At 50.7% G+C, this 18,009-nt stretch overlaps 1 protein-coding gene across 1 annotated transcript; it reads left to right on the forward strand.

Annotated features, from left to right (window-relative positions):
* Positions 1-1,960: 1,960 nt before the first annotated feature.
* Positions 1,961-17,956, forward strand: LOC116546696 (the record flags this gene model as incomplete). Its single annotated transcript, XM_032272892.1, is given in 9 exon segments — positions 1,961-2,106; positions 2,303-2,400; positions 3,066-3,131; positions 3,224-3,360; positions 7,660-7,731; positions 14,812-14,933; positions 15,676-15,946; positions 16,998-17,064; positions 17,262-17,956. Coding segments are annotated over 9 exon segments (1,338 nt in total), but the record flags the coding sequence as incomplete, so codon positions are not given.
* Between the last annotated feature and the right edge of the window lie 53 nt (positions 17,957-18,009).

Genomic DNA, 18,009 nt, shown 5'->3' on the forward strand with positions numbered 1-18,009 from the left:
GAGGAGTTCTAGGGTGTTTCCTTCTGCACAGGTACCTGTTCTTCCTCCTACCCACAACTGACAAGAGCCCATCCACTCCAGCGTTAGAGATGCCATGAATATATACATTGTTGATGGTCCCTCCAGGTGAGCCTCCCCATCATGTTCGTGTCTAGCTACCTACCTACTCTAACAGAGCACACGATCCTGTGTCTTTCCCAAAAGTAGTGAAGGAACGATTCAGTGGAAACTATAGGAAATGAAATGAATGTGGGTGAGAACTTTACAACTTATACAAATAATCACTCAAAATCATCTTTACACTAAAAATGCAAAGCTATTCAATTTCTAGAAGAAAACATAGAATAAAAGCCTTTGCGTTTGGCAGTGAATTTTAACAAGCAACACAAAGTGTCAATACACAAAGAACAAAGAATTAAGTAGATTTTTTAAATATTAAAAGAGTATACTCTGGAAAAGATCTTGTTAAGAGAATAGTCACATATTGAAAGAAAATATTTGCAAAATACAGTTCTGAGAAAGAATTTGTGTTCAATATACAAAAAAATCTTAAAACTAGGTAAAACAGCCCAACGACAGATGCACAGAAATCTGAACAGACACCTCAGCAAGGGATTTAAGAAAAACCAGACCTTTCAAAAGACTCCACCGCTGATATCAACCAACTGCCCGAAGCTGTCTCTCCTTTCTTGCCTCATAAGAGACCACCCATGACAGACAGGTTCTGGCCAGTACACAGAGGATGCACAGAGCAAGTTTTCATGTCCTCTGCTTCACCTTTTAATGTCAGAGAACTGAAAACGTCACCCTGGGATCATGCTAACACTGCCATTTTTTGTGCAGGGGACCCATGAAGGAGTGAGAACCTCAACTGTGACTGCACACATTTCTCTTTTCATAAATATTCGTGGCTCCTCCTAGAGCTCATTAAATGTGTGTGCTTGGCCATGCCACGCAGCATAAATTACTGTTTCCTTTACCTCTCCCTTGAAGCGTCCCTTCTGGCTTCTGGCTGGAGTCTATGCTTCCCAGCCCGTTAGAAGGGCTACCCTGCAGGCTGCAACCCTGTATAGGAAATAAATCTCTCACTGGGTGCAGTGGCTCATGCCTGTAATCCAAGCAATTTGGGAAGCCAAGGTGGGTGGACCACCTGAATTCAGGAGTTTGATACCAGCCTGGCCAACATGGTGAAACCCTGTCTCTACTGAAAATACAAAAAATTAGCCAGGCATGGTGGTGGACATCTGTAATCCCAGCTAATTGGGAAGCCAAGGCAGCAGAATTGCTTGAACCTGGGAGGTGGCGGTTGCAGTGAGCCAAGATCACACCATTGTACTCCAGCCTGGGCAACAAGAGTGAAACACCTTCTCAAAAAAATAAAATTATTTCATTGTATATTACAATGTAATAATGGAAATAAAGTGCCCAATAAATGTAATGTGCTTGAATCTTTTGGCTCCGCTCCTGCCTGCCGGCAGCCTCTCCAGACCCAGAACTTTTTCCAGTTGGCCTGTATAGGCCAAGCTCACGGCTCACAATGGTCTGTTTAGGCCCATACCCCACCTCATGGTCGTCTCTGCAGATGAGACACTGCCTCACGGCAGCCTCCACAGGCCCAGGTTCATCAGGACGATGGCCTCTTTAGGCCCAGCTCCTGCCTCCCAGCCTTCTCTCCAGGCCCAGAATGTTCTCAAGCCGACCACATCGGGCCCAGCTCCTGCCTCTCATCGGCCTCCCAAGGGCCAGCTTTTGCTTCACGACCACCTTCCAAGACCCAGCTCCTGTTTCACAGCGGACTCTTGAGGCCCAGCTTCTGCCTCCTGGCAGCTCGTGCAGGCCCAGCCCCTCCCTTACAATGACCTCTTTAGTGCCAGCTCCTGCCTCTGGGTGGCTTATCTGGGCCCAAAGTGTCCCCAAGTCGGCCTCTCAAGGCCGAGCTCTCCCTCCCAGCTGTGCCTAGAGGGCCAGCGCATGCCTCACAACAGCCTCTCTCGGCTCAGCTCCCGCCTAGCTCCTGGTGGCCTTTTTAGGCCCCAAACTGCCCCAAGTCAAGCTCTCCAGGCCCACCTTCAGCCTCCCAATGGCTTGGACAGGCCCAGCTCCTGAGTGACAGTGGCCTCTCCAGCCCAGGTCTTGTCTCCCAGTGGCCTCTGCAGGCCCAGCTTGTGCCTCACGGAGATCTTCCCTGAACAAGTTTCCACCTGCCTCCTGGCAGCGCTGACAGGCCCAGGTCCTGCCTCACATAACCTCATTAGGTCCAGCTCACATGGACCCTGCAGGCCCAGCCCCTGTCCTCTGACAGGTTATCCAGGCCCAAAACTTCCTCGAGGTGCCTCTTCAGGCCCAGCTCCTGCATCCTGGTGGCCTCACCAGACAACTTTCTCAAGTCTGCTATTCCAGGTCCAAATCCTGCCTCCCATCGGCCTCTCCAGGCCCAGCACCTGCCTCACTGCAGCACCCACACTCCAAGCTCCTGCCTTTCAGCAGCCCTGCCAGGCCCCGCTCCTGCCCCTGACACGTTCTCCAGGCCGGAATCTTCCTGAAGTCGGCCGCTCCAGGCTGAGCACTTGCCTCACGCTGGGCTCTTTAGGCCCAGCTCCTGCCTCTTGGCAGCCTCTCCAGGCAAAGCTCCTGCATGCAGCCTCCCAGTGGCCTCTTTAGGACAAGCTGGTGCCTCCCGGCGGCCCTTCCAGGCCCAGCGTTGGCTTTCTGGCGTCCTCTCCAGGCCCAGAACGTTTCCCAGTCAGCCTGTCCGGGCCCGGCTCTTCCTCCTGGCTGCGTCACAGGCCCACCTCCTGCCTCAAACAACCACGTTTGGCCCAGCTCCCGCCCAGCTCCCGGCAGCCTCCGTAGGCCACAGCCTTCCTCAAGTCGGGCATTCCAGGCCCACCTTTGGCCTCGCGGCGGCCTGGACAGACCCAGCTCCTGGCTGACAGCCTCTCCAGGCCCAGCTCTTGCCCTTGACGTTGGCCGCCCCCCTCCCACCCCCGGCCATCTCTGCCCACCTGCCTGCCTGGTGGCAGCGTGGACAAACCCAGCTCCTGCCTTTCCGACGGCCTCTTTAGACACATCTCATGCCTCCCTGAGGGAGGCTCCTGCCTCTCGGCAGCCTCTGCAGGCCCAGCTCCTGCGTCCCAGTGGCCTCTGCAGGCCCAGCTCGTTCCTCACACCCACCTTCCAGGCACAGTTCTTGGAAGTGTTTTGGCAGCCCCTCCGGGCCCAGCTCACGCCTGTCTCGGCCTCTCCAGGCCCAGGTGCTGCCTCTCGGCGTCCTCTCCGGGCCCAGCTCTTCCCCCCGGCTGCGTCACAGGCCCAGCTCCTGCCCTCCCAGCATCCTCTCCGGGCGCAAAACTTTCTGACGTGGGCCCCTCCAGGGCGGGGCCAGCTCCTGCCTCCCGTCCGGCTCTCCAGGCTCGGCCTCTGCCTCCCTCACGGCGGCCTCCCCAGGCCCAGCTCTTCTTCCTCGCTGGGTCTACAGGCTCAGGTCCCGCCTCACAACAACCACGTCTGTGCCAGCTCCTGCCCAGCTCCCAGCAGCCTCTGCAGACTTTAGTCTTCTTCAAGTCGGGCTTTCAAGGCCTTCCGTCGGCCTCCTGGTGGCCTGGACAGACCCAGCTCCTGCCTGGCCACAGCCTCTTCGGCCCAGCTGTTCCCTACGCGGGCCTTTTCTGGCCCTGTTACTACCTGTTTTTCAGCCATTTTGGCAGGCCTTGCGTTTGCCTCCCTGTGGCCCTTCAGCCACATCCTCTGTGTCACATCTGCCTCTCGATTCACCTGTTTTTTCATGGCGGCCTTTCCTGTACCAGCTTGTGCCCACCACGGCCCCCCCAGGCTCATCTCCTGCCTCTTCGTGGTTTTTTCTGCCCTGTGCTTGCCTCACAGTGGCCTCCTCCGGATCCAGCTCTACCGGCCTTAGATCCTCAACAGCATCAAAAAGCCCAAAGCTTCCCTGGACTCTCATTTGTTCACTTTTCGGCAGTGTGCCTTGGCTGAACACCTGTCTCTACTTTTAACCTGGAGAGTGTATTTTCGACAGATTTGTAGTAAATTCTGCCTGTGTCTTTTTACAGTGACGTCTCTTATTTAGTGTCTCATGGTTTTCTTGTCTTCTGGGCGATCGGAGGGGAACGGGCCTCTGCTTGGGCTGTTTGTCTCTGCCCTGGATGTGGTAGCATCTCATTTCATGTCTTCCTTTTTTATATTTCTACAGTTAATCTTTTTTCCTTAGGGTCTTGCTCTGTCACCCAGGCTGGAGTGTCGTTGTGTGATCGTGGCTCCATGGCAGCCGTGGCCTTTTGGCCTCCACTCACTTTCCCAAGTCAGCATCTTGAGCAGCTTAGACCACAGGCGTCTGCCGCCATCCCTGACTCATGTCTGATTTGTCTGAGAGGTGGGTCCTCGCTCTGCTGCTGAGGCTGGTCTTAAACTTGTGGACACAAGCAGTCCTCTTGCCTGGGCCTCTCAACGTGCTGAGATTACAAGCATGAGCCGTCATCCGTGGCCTGCTGTTCACTTGCCATGAAGTATTAAGAATTTACTTTTTGATTAATATACTATGATTATATACATTTGTGAATAGATATTTTAAAATTTTCTGGGATACCAATTTTTTTCTTTTTCTTTTTTTTTTTTTTTTTTTTTTTGTCAAGTTTCTGCTTTGTCATTCAGGCTGAAGTGCAGTGGTGTGATCTCAGCTCACTGCAACCTCTGCCTTCTTGGCTTAAGTCATCCTCCCACCTCAGCCTCCTGAGTAGCTGGGACCCTAGGTACAAGCCGCCATGCCCGTCTAATTTTTATATTTGTTGTAGAGACTGGGTCTCACCGTGTTTCCCGGGCCAGTTTCAAACTCCTGGGCTCAAGTGATCCTTCCCCCTCAACCTCCCGCTGTGCTGGGATTACAAGTGTGAGCCTGCCATTCTCTTTCATTGGGGCATTAAGAACTTACCTTTTAATCAGTATACTATAAATAAATATGTAGATATGTGTGTATATACATTATATGTAGATACGTTAACTAAAATAAGCCAGACACAGACAAATTTTACATGCTCCCAGTCATTCGTGGGTGCTAAAAATTACAGCAATTGACCTCATGGAAATAGAGAGTAGAATGATGGTTACCAGAGGCTGGGGAGGGTGGTGGGCTGGAGGGGGTGCACAGGGATAGTTAACGGGTACAAAAATACAGTTAGAATGAGTAAGATGTAGTACTTGGTAGTACAACAGAGTTACAATGGTAGACAATAATTTATTGTATATTTTTAAATAGCTAAAAGAGGCTGGAGTGGCGGCGTATGCCTGTAATCCCAGCACTTTGGGAGGCTGAGGCAGGAGGATCACCTGAGGTCAGGAGTTCGAGACCAGCCTGACACGGTGACACACTGTCTCTACTAAAAATACAAAAATTATCCAGGCTTGGGGGCATGCACCTGCAGTCCTCGCTACTCAGGAGGCTGAGGCTGGAGAATCACTTGAACCTGGGGGAGGTGGGGCGGATGTTGCAGTGAGCCGAGATTGCACCACTGCACTGCAGCCCAGAGACAGAGCTACACTCCATCTCAAAAAAAAAAAAAGAAAGAAAAAGAAAGAAAGAAACAGGGAAAAGAGTGTAGCTGAATTGTTTGTAAAACAAAGAAAGCACAAGTGCGTAGGTGAGGGGTATTGCATTTACCCCGATGTGACTGTAACACATTGCATGACTGTACCAGAACACTCATGTACCCCAGAAATATATACACCTGCTATGTACCCACAAAAATTAAAAGTAGAGCATTTTAAGGCCCCCAATCTTGGCCAGATATAGTGTACAAACCTGTAATTCCAGTGCTTTTTGAGGCTGGATGGGAGAATCACTTGAGTGCGGGAGTTTGAGACCCACCGAGGCAACACAGCAAGATTCTCGTCTCTAATAATGAAAAAACAATTAGCCAGGCCTGGTGGGGCTTATGCCTGTAGTCCCAGCTACTTGCGAGGCTGAGATGACAGAATCCCTTGAACCCAGGAGAGGTTGAGGCTGCGGGGAGCTGTGATTGCCCCACTGCACTCCAGCCTGGGGGACAGGGTGAGACCATGTCTCTTTAAAAAGCCAACCAATCCTGGCATGACCCGACGCTGCCTGCCACCTCTATTCTTTTCCTCTTGCTCATTTGCATCGGGCATCTGGGCTTCTTTTCTGCTCCTGTAAATGCCAAGCGGTTTCCCCCTTCAGGACCATTGCACACGCTCTTCCCTGCCCGAAATGGACTTCCCACACCTCCCGCCACAGCTGGAATCTTCGCCTGTTTCAGACCTCAGCTCACACACACCTCTGTGGAGAAATTCTCCCTCATCCTGTGAAGGGGCACATCCTCCTCTGCACTGCCTTGTCCTGCCTGGTTCTCTCAAAGCACATATCACACGCAAAAATCAGCCTGTGATTTATTGAACTGCTTGTTTGCATGTTCCTCCCAAACTCACGCCGGATCAGAACAGAAGCTCCCTATGGCAGGAGTCTCATCTTGTTCATTCTCAGAACCTAATCTAGTAATTGCACATAGTAGGCACACAATCAATGTTATTAGAAGGAATAAGTATTAAGGGGCCGGTCAAGGTGGCTCATGTCTGTAATCTCAGCGCTTTGGGAGGCCGAGGCGGGTACAGGAATTTGAGACCAGCCTGGCCAACATGGTGAAACCCCATCTCTGCTAAAAATACAAAAATTAGTTGGGCATGGTGGCCGGTGCCTGTAATCTCAGCTACTTGGGAGGCTGAGGGAGGAGAATCTCTTGAACCTGGGAGGTGGAGGTTGCAGTGAGCCAAGATCATGCTACCGCACTCCAGCCTGGACAACAGAGTGAGACTCCATCTAAGTAAGTAAATAAAATAGGGAAGTAAAACCACATGTCCCCTAGGATCCTTTCCTCTTAGTCTTTCTATGAGTTAATTAAAGAGATTTGTTTTCTTATAAGCATACATCCAAAAACGTACTCAGGGTAGGTTTTCCATGTTTTCTGGAATCTTGTAACTGCCCCAAATGACGTGGGAGTATTTGGAGGAGCAGCTCTTCCTTGCTTCCTTTATTTTTCTTTCAGAGATGAAAGCTGTCCCTGCCACCCAGGCTGAGTGCAGTGGTGCAGTCCTGGATCACTGCAACCTCAAACTCCTGGCCTCAAGTCATCGTCCACTTCCAACCTCTGGAGTAGCTGGGACAACAGGCACAGACCGCCATGCCCAGCTAATTTTTAAAATTCTTTCGTAGAGACAGGGTCTCACTATGTTGCCCAGGCTGGTCTCAAACTCCTGAACTCAAGCGATCCTTCTGCCTCAGCCTCCCAAAGTGCTGGGATTACAGGTGTGAGACATGGTGCCTGGCCCTTCATTGCTTTTTGATAACCTTAATTACCTTCTTTTGAATATCTTTAGAACTACAATGTTTTTGTCTTTTGAGGCTAGAGTTGAAGCTGATTTCCATAAATAGTCATTTTGAGTCAAGTCTTTTGAATAAAGTGCGTGGCCAGAGATGATGACACCACTTTGGCTAAACCAGTTTCCGAGAGAGCACACTGTGAACTCTAAAGTGCGTGCCCGTCACGGGGCCACAGTTCACTCTTCTTGCCACACTCAGAATTGCAAATGAAAATTATTTGTTTATTTATATATATTTATTATGTTTTGTTTTAGACGCCCACCTTCCACTTCAACATCCTCAAGCCCTATGTGGCAATTTTCAACAAGAGCGTGAACATCATGCACGTGAGTCCCTTCAACTCTGGGTCCAGCTGGAGCCTCGGGGCAGAGGAACCACAGGTGTATCTGCTCTGGAATTTTGGTTGTGCTTTGGGGCCAATGCTCTTCCTCTCTGGGGCTTGGTTTTCCTATCTGTAAAACGGGAATAATAATCTCTACTTAAAGGTGGTAAGATCATGTAATGGAGTCATGTCCCTGGCACATAGTAGGTCTCAGAAGGTGTGAGTTTCCATGTTTCTCTCACAGAAACCCTTCAAACTCAAGAGAGTAAAAACGAAGATTGCATAGTAGCAATTGCTGAGTACAAACCACCTCAAGACCCGTTGGTTTAGAGCAATAAGGGTTTATGATACCTAGCAAGTCTGTGAGACAGTTGGCTGGTTCTTCTGCAGGGGGATGGGATCACTCTTGGTACATGAGCAGCTGTGGGTCAGGCGGGCAGCTTTGCTGATCCTGGCTCAGCTTATTCAGTTGTTTGGGGCTTCAACAGCTTCAGGTTGATCTAGGATGGCCTCAGCTGTAACACCTGGACTTTTCTCCATGTGTTTCTCGGCCTCCAGGAGGCACCCGGCTATTCACACGGCACAGACTTGGTTCTGAGAGACTGAGAGGAGACTGCAATGGCTCTGGACATTCTCTATGCAGTGTTTCAAAGTTCAACTAGGCTTAGGTCAGCGCAGACTCAATGGGGCGTAAAGCAGGCCCCATCTCTCAATAGAAGTTGCTGGAAAATCAGTGCAAAGTGTGTGAATACAGGGAGAAGTGAAGAATTGGGAGTTGGGATTTTGTGAAGTGCTTAGGATGTTTTTGTTACTTGCAAGCTGGTGAGCTACCCTATTAATACTTCATGGATTCTGCCAGGAGAGATGAGAGTCCTGGGTCAGAGACAAAGGGTGATGTATTACTCACGGCATAGCAAGCAGCATGTTCCTGGTTTGCCTCATTTCTCCATCCAGATCCACAGGGTGCCACAGAGAGGTTTCAACAGCTGCCTGCTCGTGCAGTGCCTTGCATGGGAGGAAAAGAGCACGGGGCTCAGGGAACTGCTTTTACAGCAAGCAGAAGCAGGCCGGATATTGGTCCAGGGGAAGTCATTGTCTTATCTCTCAATGTTGGCTGCAAACACAGCTGCAGAAACAGCCCAGGTAAGAACAACAGGGTCTTACATTCTTGGCATATCCAGCCAGATGCTCAGGTCTGATGGAGGAGTACCTCTCACAACAGGGAGAAAGATATATATATATAAAATCTTCATGTATATAAAATATATTTTAAGATGTTTCATCTTAAATAAATATATTTTATAAAAGTGTACATATATAAGTTCTGGGATACACGTGTAGAACATGCAGGTTTGTTACATATGTGTACATGTGCCATGGTGCTTTGCCCCACCCACCATCCTGTCATCTGGGTTTTAAGCCCCTCATGCATTAGGTATTTGTCCTATTCCTCTCCCTCCCCTTGACCCCCACCCCTGACAGGCCCCAGTGTGTAATGTTTCCCTCCCACAACAGGGATATATTTGAAATGGATTTATAGCAAAGGAGATGAGTAAAACCAACATTTACTGAGCACTAAACATACGCCAGAAACGGGGCCATTTGCCAACTCTGTGATATATGTTTTCTAATTTAATCTTAATACCTCTGTGAGGTTATGGTTGGTTGTGTCCTATTGCAGATGATGAAACTGAGGGCCAGAGAGATTAGAGAGCTCACCAAATTTCAACCAGATAGTAAGTGGGCTAGAAGTGGTGGAGCAGAGATTGTACCCTGGTTTATCTGTCCCCAGAGCACGTGCTTCTAACTGTTACTAAAGATCTGATAGATGGAACCTACGGGAGTGCAGGAAGTTGACAAAGAGCATAAAGACCACAGGAGTGCAATATTGGGGTTCAGGGTGCCCTCAGCTCCCCTGAGAGGCTGTTTCTCCAGGTTCTTGGCCTCCTGTCCTCTCAAGAATGAGAGAGAGACCACGGCACAGTGCACAGTAAATGCCAGACTCAAGTGTTTGTAGAAAGTGACTTATTTAGAGAGAGGGAGAAACAGGAGGAGAGAGAAAGAAACAGCTAACTCTCATGCTGAGTGAGAGCATCCACAAAGATGGGATCCAGGGGAGGAAAGCAGCTTCCATACTGAGTGGAAGGGAATAGAGAGAGATGGAGTTTAGGAGGAGAAGACAGGCTTCCACGAGAGAGTGTGGAAGGGGACCCCAGAGGGGAAATCCAGGAGAGAGAAAGATGGCTTCCACGAGAGTGTTGGTGGAAGGGGACCGGAACATGGAGGTCGAAGGGGTGTGGAAGAAGGGGACTTTTAACCTGGAAGGAACCCCCACCTTCTCCAAGACCCTTGGCCAGTGAAAGGAGTTCCTTAGAACTTCCACTGGAGTGACTGACTCTTAGTTTCTTCCGGCGCCCTCGAAATTCAAACATAAACCGTTAAATCTCCCGGATGGAGAGAGATGAGAGGGGGCATGGCGCTGGGAAATTCTTGCTCTTAAAACTATGCCCACACCTTCCCTCACTCCCTCCCTCTGAACAGGAAAGTCCAACTTCTGTTAGAACATGGGCGTCGGTCCTCTTTAACTACTTCCTGCTGAAATGGGGCATAGAAGGGACCCCACAGTTGAGGTTTCCTCCAGAGGGGAGCTTTTCAGGGGTGCAGGTTCATCTAGAGGTCCACAATAGAGCTCAAGAGCCAAGGACATCCAGGGTTCCAGCGGCAGGATTATTTGTGACCTTATCGTTTGGTTTACAAAATAGCAGCATTTTTCCTAGAAACAGGCAAATTTCCTTCCCACTATGAAAAGGATACTTGTAGTTCGAGAGATAGGAAAGTTGAGGGCTATAGTCCTGTTAATGCCAGGATACAACTTAGACATGAGTGGTTACTTCCCTGAGGATCTTGTTGGAAAAGCAGATGTATATCCTCTAAAGGCTCGCAGGGATATGAGGGGTTGTCTCCTGGAACTTCAGGCTGTGGAGTGCAGGGTCTGTGACTTTCCTCAGGGGGTATCCAAGGCTTCACCAAAGTGTGATGAATCCATCAGTCTATTTCCAATACCTTAACTGCCGTTGGAGTGGACAGAATGACCGAAAATGGTCCTTCCGAGGATGGGCCTCGAGAGGGAGGGTCTGAGGGGAGAGAATTAACAAGCACCAAGTCTCCATGGCAGGAGAGAAATACTGAGAAGGCCATGCAGTGTCCAGGAGAAGACTGACTTCCTGGACCTCTATGGTCAGCTTTACCTGGGGCTCTGTGAGGGTGACAGCTCAGGCTGGTACTTGCTCCGGGAACCCTCAGTCCTGCCATTGGGTCATCTGGTCAGACATCTCAGGCCCTGGAAACCTTCATCCCCTGGTACAGTGTGCTTTCCAGTGATTCCCTTGGCACAGCAGGCATGGACAAGATGGTGGTCCATTCCTCCGGGGACAATTTCTTACAAAATGTCCCTTCAGGCTGCACTGGTAACAAGTTCTTCCACACTAGCGGCTTACCCAACTCTTTCCCTCATTTGAGCCCCTAGGGTCTGCTTGCCTGAAAGTCATGACTAAGGCTGATATCTCGAATTTCTTTCAGCCGTTCCTACCAGTCTGTATTATAAAACACCAAGGTTGCCTGGTTCAGTAAAGATTCTAGGCTCTGCTCTGGTCCCAAACCCAGCTACTGGAGCTTCCTCCTGATATTTGCTGCTGAATAAGTAATAAACTTGTCTTTTAGTATTAACTGACCCTCTATGGAGTCCGGTGACAGGGGGTGTACTTCCTTAAGCCTCCCACAATCACTCAAGGAAAACTGTTGGGTTTTCTTCCCTCCCCTTTGGGGGTTAGATTTTCCATTTGGCAGAAGGTAATTTGGCCATGCTGTTTGGCAGAGAAAAACAAGCCACTTCATCTTTAAAGACTGTGTGCTAAAGTGATCCCAATTTTCCAGCATACATTTTAATGGAGACTTGAGCTTGGGAATAGAAGCACCCATCTGAAATTGAACACAAGGCCCGCATCCCCAGTTAAAGAAATTACAGCCGCTTTGACCTGAGGTGTCCCCCAGGTAAAACAGGTACTGAAACGAAACGTCTTTCAGTCAGGACCCCGAAATTTCTTGTGCCCAAGATGCATGATCCATCTTATCAGAGGGGCTCCCAGGTACTGGATTCCAATCATGACCTGCCGGCGCCATGGGACCACTAACTGCCTGCGTGACCTCCAGTGAATACCACAGAGGCATGGAACGAGAGGAGCTGTTGGGTTGGGTAGTCACGTACCAAGGAGCCCCAAGGAGGCCAGTGAGGCTCAGGATATAGGTACCAATATTTCCCAGGAAAAGTCCGATTTACACCAGCCAGGTTATAAAACTGCCACAGAAGGGTAAACTCCGAGGGAGGGGCCATTAGAACGCACAGCTCAAAGAAGGCAGGCGGGGTGTGGCCGAGGCCGGAACAATACCCTCAGGACCGGGGCCTCCTTTCCCCAACCCATTTTCCATTGTAGGAAAATGCTCTTAAGATTGTGAGACCTGCCATTGACCATTTGGTCCTGGAACCGGTTTAACTATGATCTTCCAGGTGGAGAAGTTCTGCGAGAGAGAGCCAATCCTAAGCAAGACAAATTATACGCCAGACACAAAGTCCCACAGCCTTCAGCTTCTGCATTTCCCCAAAAGGTCTCACCAATTCAAGACTGGCTCCACCAGGGATTTGAACCAGCAAGCTTGCAGCTCCTACACCTTACCCAGCTGTGCAACAGGCCCCTTGCAGTAGGGAAGGCAGAAAGCTTTCTTAAGCCGCATTGTGAATGCGAACGCTGCACCCTGGGGCAGTGTGGCCTGCCTAAGAGCTGGGCGGGGCTGACAGCCAGCAGCCACTTCGGCCGGTTCCGTTGGCTCAGAGCCGCAGGCCAGCAGAAGAAAAAAGCCGCTTGCCGCGTCAGTTTAAAAGCCGTGTTCGCGGCTGCTGGGCCACTGAGTCCCCCGCCCCTGCAGCGTTCAGTCACCATATTGACCCCGCCAGAACCACTTGCACGTCTGGGCCACTTCCCGAGCTCCTGCCCACACGGGGACCCGTGGCCGGCAGGCAAACGCCCTGGGAGCCTTTTTACCCTGCTGCCGGGGACTGGGGGATGCCAAGGGGCCTGCCAGAGCCAGCGCCAGGCCACTGCGCTCCGTCCCCCGCAGGCTCCGATGCACCTCGCCCCTCCCCGCTGTTTTCCCGGCCCACCCCTGGGGCCCCGGGCCATGCTCGGCCACTGTCCCACAGGCTCCCTCAGGCTTCGGTCCCAGAGATAATATCCGAAGGATAGAGAAGGAGACGGAAAGCAGAGAGAGCCTGAAGGTAAAGAAACGGCGCTTTTAATTCTGGCAGGGTGGCCTCTGAGGCGCCGCCGCCCCGTCCCGCTGCCCGGCCTGGCTGCGCCGCTTCCGCTGTTCATAATGTGATATTGTGCTGGCCTAGAGCCAGAACCAGAGCAAAACTATTTTATAAAATGCAAAACTGTTTTTAGATAAGTTGAAATGGCTGCCCCATTCTCCTCACAATAACTACTGTCCTTGGCCTCTGTAAATAGAACTGCCAGTTTGTTCTTCAAAACTACGTGAAGCTGCTTACCTTTTCTTATCAGTAACTGCTCTCTGTGGCCCTAATATGACAGGCAAGCAGTCCTAACCCATGCCATCTTGGCTCCTGCGACTTGTAATAAGTAACTAAGGTCTGTGATTTCCACCTTAACCAGATAATGTGTAAACAAATGTTTATCTTGACTTCTGTAAACCACTTAAGTAACAAACGGAATGACAAAAGTCCCCATCCCTTGGAATGTCCGGGGACCCCCACCCTCATCTCTGCCCAGGAGGTAATTTACAGAATCCACTAGCCCTCGGAATGTCTGAAGGCTTTTCATCCCCATCCCCGCCCCTCACCCCCACTCCCAAGGTGGTTTTTCGGGTATAAAAAATCGTGGCACCCTCCTGTTGCCACCACAGGTTGGAGAGACGTGAGTCCTCTGTGGTCGCCGGCATAAATAAATGACCCTGCAACCTGGCATACTTTTGTCTTGTGATAACTTTCTACACTCGGTCAAATACAACAATAAGGAGACAGCACAGAATGGGGCCGGGTTCACTCACGATTTTCACGTCTTCTCCGGCTCGACCCCTTTCCTGGCTGTACCCCTCTCCTGGCTGGCTCTCCAAAATGTAATATTGGGGTTCACGGGTTCAGGGTGCCCTCAGCTCCCTGAGAGGACGTTTCTCCAGGTTCCTGGCCTCCTGCCCTCTCAAGAATGAGCGAGGGGACCACGGCACAGCACGCAGTAAATGCCGGATTCAGTGTAGAAAGTGATTTATTTAGAGAGAGAGAAACAGGAGGACAGAGAGAGAAGCAGCTAAGTCTCAGGCTGAGTGAGAATCCACAAAGATGGGATCCAGGAGAGGAAGGCAGCTTCCACACTGAGTGGAAGGGAACAGAGAGAGGTGGAGTTTAGGAGGGGAAGACAGGCTTCCACGAGAGACTGCGGAAGGGGACCCCAGAGGGGAAGTCCAGGAAAGAGAAAGATGGCTTCCACCAGAGTGTTCATGGAAGGAGACCCGCATATGGAGGTCGAAGGGCTGTGGAAGAAGGGGATTTTTAACCTGGAAGGAACCCCCACCTTCTCCAAGACCCCAGGCCAGTGAAAGGAGTTCCTTAGAACTTCCACTGGAGTGACTGACTCTTAGTTTCTTACCGCACCCGTGAAATTCAAACATAAACCGTTAAATCTCCCGGATGGAGAGAGATGAGAGGGGGCCAGGGCGCTGGGAAATTCTTGCTCTTAAAACTACGCCCCCTTGTGGACGGTGGAAAGAGAACACCTTCCCTCAGGATGCTGAGCTGGGACTCGATCCCAGGTCTCTCGACTCCCAGCCAGGAGTCTTTACCTCCTAATAGTAACAGTCTCTGCTCCTATCCAAGGCTGGTCCTCCCTGAGGATGGGTTCCGGGGGCAGGCGAACAGGAGGATGATTGCAGGTTGTCCATCTTGATGTCTGGGTCTGGGAAGGAGCTCTAAGGAGGTAGTTCCCAACTTCAGCTCTGTTTTTTTTTCTCTGGCCAGGACAAGTGGCAGCGCCTGGCCTCAGAGGGCAACACCAGACTGGACATGTTTGAGCACATCAGCCTCATGACCCTGAACAGTCTGCAGAAATGTGTCTTCAGCTTTGATAGCAATTGTCAGGAGTGAGTCCTTCTCTCGGGCCTGAGAACTTGGGCCACGATCTCAAGGGAGTAGGTTGGAAAGGGACGAGTGACCACGGTAACCAGAAGTGCCTTCCTGAAGGAACTGTGTCACCGCAGGGCTTTGAAGGGTGGGGAAGGGGAGAGAGGAAGCATGGTCCTTTCAAGTAGGTAGAAATATCTGAATATAGGCAAGAAGGCTAGGACGAGGCAAGCATGCATAACAGGCAGTAGAAATGAGGTGGTGGAAGTAGACGGGGCTAGATTTCAGGATACTGAAAATCAGGAAAAGTGGCATGAACTTTATCAAGAGCTTCCCAGGAATCTTTTGAAGGGGTCTGATCCGATGACAGGTGAAGTCACAACTGAGCTCTGTGGAGGTCTTCCTGTCATGTAGACACTACATGGGGCCGACATTGGATGCAAGTCGATTATGGTGGAGGCTGAGCCACAAAGAGTGGAAGACGGTGAGGTCTGGGTTTTGTGAACAGTTTTTGGAAGGAAGAGTCCAGACTGGATACCGGGTGTGAGGGACAGGAGAGAAGCATGGTGTGTAAGCTGTGCTCCGGGTACCTAGGTGCATGGAGGCAGCTCTCAGACATGGGGTGCCTGGAGAGAAGAGAGTTTGGAGAGTCAAGGCTCCTGGCTGTTTCTGGGTGCTCAATTTCCTGATGGGCGGTAGCTTCTAGCTGCTGCTGAGAGGTGCTCCTGGGGCTTTGCATATGTTGTTACCTCCTTCATGCAGGAAGCCCAGTGACTATATTGCCGCCTTCTTGGAACTCAGTGCCTTTGTAGACGAAAGAAACCAGCAGATTCTCCTGCACTCGGACTTCCTGTATTATCTGACTCCGGATGGGCGGCGCTTCCGCAGGGCCTGCTGCCTGGTGCACGACTTCACAGACGCCGTCATCCAGGAGCGGCGCCGCAGCCTCCCCACTCAGGGTACTGATGGCTTCCTCAAGGACAAGGCAAAGTCCAAGACTTTAGACTTCGTTGATGTGCTTCTGCTGAGCAAGGTGGGCTTCTCTGGGATATGAGTTCAAGTAACAGAGCGGACATTTATGCCAATGTCAAATGAAAGAGGCTGGAGTCAATCCAGAGGGCACTGGGACTCATGGAACACGCTTGAAAAAGATAGGTCACAGAGAGGGTTGAGAGATGTCTGTGGAATTCAGCAGCAGGGGACTGCTACGTTTGAGACAGTGAGGAGCCTGACATTTTCTTTACTCACATCTTAGTAAATTAGTGACACTTTTTTATGCATATTTCTATGTCTAGGTCTTTGTCTATGTCTGTGATGACAGATGCACCAAACCCCTGGGTTACAGCAGCCCATTAATCATTCACAACAGTAGCAGCAACCAGAGGAGGACTGTAGAGCTGGCTGTCCATTCCCAGATTCCTCCTAGGGGAGCACAGTGATTTACCTGTAAATACACCAGAATGCAGAGCAGAGCGGGGCCCCCCATTATTACATCTTGGAACTTATATAGGACAGCTAGCAATCTGCCCCTTCTTCCTTCCAGGGTGAGAGGGAGAATGAGAGAGAGACAGAGAGGGAGAGAGAGGAAAGAGAGAGATGTTTGCTTCGTTCTGGAGTAAAAACTACTCCTCTCCAGGGAGACGGTCATGCCCCTGGGTTTATAGGTCTGTGACCCTGATGCCTTCTGGAAAGATAAGAAGGACTGGGTTTACCAGTCTAGAATGTGAGCAGCTATCCTCAGAGCAATACTTGACTTCTAACCTCCAAGCCAAATTGCCATCGAAATATGCTGTGACCCAGCTTGCAGTAACGCTTTACTCCAAAAGTCCTCATTATCCAGAAACAAGAAAATATCCATAGGTCACTGACTCTTCCCAGCAGGGCCACATAGGAGGCAAAGAAGCCAGGGGGTTGTCTGTGGGTGGTGGGCTCTGATGGTGGTGTCCAAGAGACATCCAGGAGTGCATGATGGGCTTGGGTTTCTGGAAGGAGGACGGATCTTCTGTAACTGTTTTAGGTTTGACTCAAGAGTCCTCAGAACTGGTGTGATGTGGGGCGTGGGTATTGTCTTACCTTCTCTCCAGGATGAAGATTGGAGGGAGTTGTCTGATGAGGACATAAGAGCAGAAGCTGACACCTTCATGTTTGGGGGTGAGGGTCTCAGTGTGGGACTGCAGTGGGGACAGGGGACTCTCCGTCCCAGGGACGTGGTGGGTGGATCCTAGATCACTCCATTCTGCCTGTCCTCCCCCTCCCTACCTTCTCTCCAGGGCCTGAAATCATGGGTGCTGTCCACCCTCTGGTGCTGAAGCAGCCCAGAAACCCAGTTTTGCTTGGCTGCCCCTCAGGCCATGACACCACGGCCAGTGGTCTCTCCTGGATCTTATACCACCTTTCAAGGCACCCAGAATACCAGGAACGCTGCTGGCAAGAAGTCCGAGAGCTTCTGAAGGACTGTGAGCCTATGGAGATTGGTGAAACTCCCCCTGCACAGAGGCTGTCCTGCAGGCATGGGGCTGGAAGGCTTCACACAATCTCAAAGTCCTGGGACCCAAACTATTACTCAGACCACGGAGCAGGTGAGGCAAGAGTTGGGCAAGGTAGATCTTTAATCCACCTCATAGACTGGAGTGTGGGCTTATGGCGTTTCTCCTTTCACCCAGTTAGCCTCCACTCTCATTTACCTCTGTGCAGAAGGCTCAGCTAGGTGTGTCAACCATTGTAAATCCTCCACATAAATTATAGGTTAACTGGAATACAGAGACCAGGCAGGAGGAGGAGAGGAAAGGTAGAGATACTTATCTCTTCTCCCTTATCAGAAGGAAACCTGGCATAAGAAAGTTCATGTTTAATGGGCCAAAGAGTAAATCAGAAAACTGCAGGGGTGATGGTATGCCCATGGTGCTGGTGGGGAATTCCCTGCCCTGGGGCCTCCCTTGAATTAATTTCTCCCCAGGACAATGGGAAATAACATTTAATCCTTGGAGGGTTTTGTTTGTTTGTTTGTTTTTGCCTGAGAGTGACTCTGATCCTGTTTCTGGTGGTCATGTTCCTAGCTTTGTACTGAGTAAGTCACGGGCTTTGTAGCATCTGGAG

Source organism: Sapajus apella, unplaced genomic scaffold (assembly GCF_009761245.1).
Source record: "Sapajus apella isolate SASKATOON/1434 unplaced genomic scaffold, GSC_monkey_1.0 scaffold1232, whole genome shotgun sequence".
Classification (NCBI taxonomy): domain Eukaryota; kingdom Metazoa; phylum Chordata; class Mammalia; order Primates; family Cebidae; genus Sapajus; species Sapajus apella.